At 35.4% G+C, this 6,507-nt stretch overlaps 1 protein-coding gene across 1 annotated transcript; it reads left to right on the top strand.

The window, feature by feature from the left end:
• The first annotated feature begins 586 nt into the window (after window positions 1-586).
• LOC110457068 (protein yellow-like) lies at window positions 587-2,308 on the top strand. Its single transcript, XM_021508163.1, has one exon. It carries the CDS (start codon window positions 607-609, stop codon window positions 1,969-1,971), a length of 1,365 nt encoding a protein of 454 aa, XP_021363838.1. The 5' UTR covers window positions 587-606; the 3' UTR covers window positions 1,972-2,308.
• The last annotated feature ends 4,199 nt before the right edge of the window (window positions 2,309-6,507 follow it).

Below are 6,507 nucleotides of genomic sequence, written 5' to 3'. Positions count from 1 at the left end.
TATTCGGGGTCAGCTCTGGTCATAGTGTCCGATAACAACATTCCGATGCTCTGGTGGTACACCTTTTTCATATCTATTTGTATCGTAGGTGGTACAAAAAGAAATGAAAAAAGTGTAACGCGGTACTAAAAGGAGAGAAGCTTTCATATCTTTTTGCCGGCTGATATCGGCTGTTGGTAGATATACATGTGAAAGTAAAGAGTGTTTTTGTAAAGTTGTTTATAATCTTTATGTTCCATGTTACACTTTTACATGGAACACAAATATTTGAATTTTCATATCTTTGTGTACCATGGTACACTTTTACATGGTACACAAAGATTTGAATTTTCATATCTTTGTGTACCATATCAAAGTGTACCGTGGTACAAAAAGATATGAAAATTCATATCTTTTTGTCAGGCTCTTGTCGGCCATCGTATAAAACGAAAATTTCCAAATACTTGTTAACATTTATGTTTTTAATTATGTACGGATGTGACCACAGGCAATGCTTTAGGGCACACGCTTCTCCCTGTTCAATAGGTGTGATTGGGATGGGGAACATTATATAAGGTCAAATGTTATAAATCTCTTCACACATTTCTACAAACAACGGACCCCAAAATGGAAAGCTGCATACGTCTTTGGTTGTCAGTATTCCTCGTGGTATCGACGGGGACATCGGTCTTAACAAGACACACGCCGTATCCGAGATGTGACGACAAACGAATTATGCATTCATTTACAGTAATAGATTACATTTGGTCGAGCGACACAGCACGAGAGCTTGCTCTTCAAACCGAAGATTACATTCCCCATAACAATATCATAAGTGGAATGAAAACATATAACAACAAAGTCTACGTCACTGTTCCAAGATGGCGGCGTGGTGTTCCATCAACACTCAACAAAGTCGTTGTTAGGAACGGGACATCGGTGTTACAACCGTTCCCAAGCTGGGAGATGCAGAAGATCGGAGACTGTCGCGCTCTTCAATTTGTTCAAAGTATGGAAATAGACCCAAATACCGGCTGGATGTGGATCATTGACACCGGAAGAATCAACTTCTTCGCCGCTGACGGAACAGCCACACATAATCTTTGTCCGGCTAAAATTGTGATATACGATATCAATAAAATGGAAGAAGTTACTCGTCATGAATTTCCCAATCATGTAGCCGATCGTAAGGTAACATTTCTTAACGACATAGTCGTTATGTATAGAGGATCACGTCCAAGATATGCTTTCATTTCCGATGCGCTGGCTTTTCGTATGGTTGTGTACGACCGGTTTCGGAACAGGTCACATTCCTTTTCTCATCCGTCCATGCTACCCGAACCAGGCAACGGAAACATCACAATTTTAGGGGAAACGTTACCCGTGTCGGCCGGTATAAATGGGATAGCGCTGTCATCGGACATGAAGTTTATTTACTTTGGGCCCGTATCGGGGTACAGTGTGTATCAGGTCCCGTCACGCGTCGCGCGTAATCCACGTGGGAACTTTCCGAAGTTTGTCCGAAAGGTTGGTGAAAAGCCTTCTCAAGCAGCCGGAATGGTTTACAGCCGAAGTAATCATTTATATTTCCCAGCTCTTGGTTTGAATTCTATCTACAGGTGGGACATCGACCGGGATAGAAGAATTCAACGCAGGTCCACCCAAAGAGTGATTATGAAATCCGTTACCAAAGTATTGGCTAGCAATTCATGCATGAACTTTGTCGACATTTTGACATTTGACACAGAGGGATATCTATGGTTTACTGTAAATAAGCTACATAAGTACCTCCTGACCTCTATGGACTTTTCCGGAAATAGTGGACCGAACATCTTTATCTGGAAGGTCTACGTAGGGGAGGTCGGTTATCTAGATCAAAGAAGAAACATTCCGCCAAGTGCTATTGATGTTAATGCTGTCCCGGACGCACTCAGCCGATTCTTTAAATACGTTCTCCGTTATGTCTTCACAAGAAAATATCCCGAGAATTGATTGATATGTATCCCTTTTTTTATCTGTTAGATAACAATCTTTACTTTATCAGTCTCCCGAATATATCGTCAACTTTCTTTATAACACCAAACGATTTTTAACATGATGGCCTTATACCGAGATTTTGATCAATTTCAATTTTTTCTAGAATAAGTATGCCGTCATTTTTGTTTCTGTTTCTGAAGTATTTGATTTGTATAGATGTGTGTATTTCATGTCGCTTTGCTTGTGAATCCCCGTTTGTAACACAATTGAACATGTTCGTTCATGATCAGCAAGAAATCCCACTTGTATCATCAAGAATGTCAACAAATGATTAATAAAATATAAAACCATTTGTATTATGATTTCGTACTTGATCTATACGTAAATGTTACGTGTCTTGTCTGAGTCATGTTACTATATATATATATTTATATATATATATATATAAAGGTGATATTTACAAACCGGAGTGACTGTGCAAAAAGTAAACAATGTATATAATATTATACAATGAATATACTAAAGATATATTTTCCGTCACGTTACACCTTCTCCATTACAAACATTACCTATCGTTGCCAACACGATTAAATTGTAGTATCAATTTTAACTCAGATTATTCATATTTTATTCATTTATGATGGTTCTACGTTTAACAAAGAACGACTCAACACAGACATTTACATGTACCTTAATATTTGTTTTATCTGAATGTAAAAACAAATCGAACTCGTTTAAGCAATATTGCTAAAGACATACTTTCCCTATTACGTCTTCATAACGTACAACAAAACTATTTACTGAAAGCGTATGTATAATGGGAGCTGGTGGTGAACCGCACCTTCAGCCACAATGACCGTCATGAATTTATTTGTTTGCCTTTAATCTTTAGACAATTCTCACAACACTCCAGCTTCGTCTATCAATGACATTCAATGTAAGTGCTTGTTATCTGTTACGGATACGACGCAGTTATGTTGAATACATCGAATTTGTTTATAAACAAAATTGAATGTTCACCTCACAACAGTGTATCGGTTTTCACGCTTTGACATTTTGTAATTCAAATGCATTGATAAACAAGTTTGACTGTTCATTTGCAACAAAACATTTCTATCGGATTTGACGCAGTTATGTTGGGAAAACCAAGTTTATCTATAACATTCGTAGAAATAGTTGACGCCTACGTGCGATGAATATTTAAGTATTAAAGACGATGCATAGGCTTGGTTTTAACGTCATCATTCCTCTACAATTCATACACATAAATAACAACCTTAAAGTTGTGAAAGTTTGGGGTTTTTTTTCGTAAGTCAAAAGTATTTTATTGACAATACATATTTAATACAAACATATAAGTTGTATATATTAAAGAAGATGACAAAAGAATCAGACAACAGGCGATGCCTATATCAGTCTTCTTCTATTTCCGGAAGCTGTATACAATGATTAGATATATAGAATGTTGTTAGTTTTTCCTCTCACACACATGCACACCCAACACCCACACTAGCACATGAGTGATACTCATTGTCTAAAGGACAAAATTTGCCTGAATAATAATAATAATAATGATACACGAATATTAATTTGGAATTTATCTAGCATGTGTAAGTAACGAAACGTTTTGATGATTTAATATAAAAGTCAACATGTATAGGAATAGTATTATTTAATTGGTCAGATGCATTACGTTTACTAATACCATATAATAAACAGTGCAGATTTGAATATCCTAATAGATTATAAATAGTGGTAATATGCTGTCTAATATTTGAATACAGAGGACATTGAAAGAAAAAAAATGTATTAAATCTTCCCTCTGTACACCACATACACAGTAAGCATCATCAATCTGAAATAAACAAACATCAGTGATCTACGTGTGTTCATATCCAAAATATACTCCAACCAGATTACCCCCAACAACTGTTTCTGTAAACCCTTTTGCGTATCCTTATATCTGTGTATAATATTAGTCAGTGCCGTTCAACCGCCGCTTCATCAAAAGGGAGACGAATTCACATAAGTACTTTGTAATTGTTTTCGAATCCTGTATGTACATCAGGTTTGTATTACTGGACTATGATACCGACAGTAAAATAAGGGTTAACAGCAAACTAGACAGCATCTTTAACAAGTCAGACATCAATAAGCGTTAACTGATACCTAACATGTAACTATTGTTTACGATTCTAGTGTCTACTATAACTACAGACATGTTAAGTGTGTACTATATTATTTATGACTTACGTTTTCCCACGAATCTAATGAGAGTAATCAACATAAGTGTCACATGTCATGCGATAAAAAAATAACCCTGTAGTTATCCATCCCGTTCAAATTAGTTATGATGTCTCCCAATTCATGTTTCCTTTCACTCAGTTTCTCGTCAATCCGTGTCGTCTCTCCTTTAATTAATGTCTCCCTAGTCAGTGTTGTCTTTCCTTTAGTTTTGAAGTTTCCCCTTGTCAGTGTTATCTTTCCTTTAGTTTTGATGTTTCCCCTAGTCAGTGTTTTCTTACCTTTAGTTTTGAAGTTTCCCTAGTCAGGGTTGTCTTTCCTTTAGTTTTGAAGTTTCCCTAGTCAGTGTTGTCTTTCCTTTAGTTTTGAAGTTTCCCTAGTCAGTGTTGTCTTTCCTTTAGTTTTAATGTTCAAGCTACATTTTGTCTTTCCCTTTAGATTTGATGTTTTCCTGTTCATGTTGTCTTTCATTCAGTTTTGATTTCTTTTGTCTTTCTTTTTGTTGTGATAGTTTTTTTTTAATAAATGTCGTTTTTTTCTTAAATTCTTGATTTGTTCCATTATATATAATGTTTTCTCCGTTCATATTGTCTTTTCATTGCTTTGTAAGTCTCCTCCTTGTCGTGATGATTATTTTAGTATTTGCTCCCGATTTTGTACATTTTTATGCGGAGAAGGTTCCTATTTCTTGTTTGCTTAGCTACATAGTTACACATTTTGTTTCTGTCTCAACAGATGTAGTGAGGGAATAAGTATGATTTTGTTTCTGTCTCAACAGATGTAGGGAGGGAATAAGTATGATTTTGTTTCTGTCTCAACAGATGTAGGGAGGGAATAAGTATGATTTTGTTTCTGTCTCAACAGATGTAGGAAGGGAATAAGTATGATTTTGTTTCTGTCTCAACAGATGTAGGAAGGGAAAAAGTATGATTTTGTTTCTGTCTCAACAGATGTAGGAAGGGAAAAAGTGTGATTTTGTTCCTGTCTCAACAGATGTAGGGAGGGAAAAAGTATGATTTTGCTTCATTACTGCATGACACGTTGATAAAATGTTTTTTCCTGATGGTGTAATCGGAAGAGAAAGGACTTATGTATTCTTCCGTTAAGTTGTTGTGTATATGCATAAAATGCATGAGTGAAAATAAAATCGTGTGGAAATATTCGCGTTGTGACCATTTTAGATTAATTGTTGTTTAAGTGTTGGCAACAGTTTGTAATATTTACGTTGTATTCACAACTGATCTATAAAATCTATAAATAATCATTCGCATCTGGATATTTTTCGCGCTTATTCTCTCAACGCGAAAAACACTAACGTATTCACACCGCGAAAATGTCCAGAGTGCAGTATGTATCCCAATCACCTGGAGCAAAAGTTCAATATAAAATTTGCCATAAAATTGTCTGTAAGGGGTAAATATTAGATTGAAAAAGAACTTCAATTAATGAACTTTTTTTTTTTTTTTATTAAGGACATGTTTACTTCTATTAAGATATTTGTGACCGTTTCATTGGTTGGATTTGTTGGTAAATAGCACTCAAAATTACGAAATATCAATATCGTTTTCTTTCAAGACTCTCCCGGATGTTAATAACAATAGGAGTGCGTGTGTTGGCATGTAACACTATATTAGCGGTCACTCGAAACAAAACAAAAAATAAATAAAAAAATCGTTTATAATTAAGAATGTTGTTGGAAAAAACGATGATAAACAGAATTGATAAGCACGAAATGCATATATACTAGATGGATTGTATATCGATGACGTAAAAAAATCTTTCTTTCTTCTTTTAAAAACAATACATGTATTTTGTTATTGTTGGTACGAATCGGTTGGTTTACGTACTGGGAGTTTGTAGGTAATAGACGTCCCCTACCATTTCGTGAATGAGATTTAATTTAACTACAGTCTACTCGCTTAGTTTTCATTCGGGGGTTTTCATATCAATAGAGCAACACACACCTGTGTATAGTGAAACACATTAACATTGAAAAGTTTTCATTGAAGCAGAAGGCGTGGTTGCAGATGCAATCTATATGAGTTTTCGTCAAATGAAAAACAGGAACATGAACAAATTTGAATAGATGAAACACATCATCAATCATTTTGTAATTTAACCGATGTAGCAAATAAAATACGATAGCCAGACTGTAAAACAGATATTCTCATTATAGTCAAATGCTAAAGTATTACGTAATACTGTCGAGATGGTGTGGCGCACGTAGCCCAGAACACCTACAGTGACACATACATGTGTGTATCCACAAATGTGTACAGGATAGGGCGTTAATAAATCTTTACTGTC

Source organism: Mizuhopecten yessoensis, unplaced genomic scaffold, assembly GCF_002113885.1.
Source record: "Mizuhopecten yessoensis strain PY_sf001 unplaced genomic scaffold, ASM211388v2 scaffold9023, whole genome shotgun sequence".
Classification (NCBI taxonomy): Eukaryota; Metazoa; Mollusca; class Bivalvia; order Pectinida; family Pectinidae; genus Mizuhopecten; species Mizuhopecten yessoensis.
This window is presented reverse-complemented; position numbering and strand designations above follow the sequence as displayed.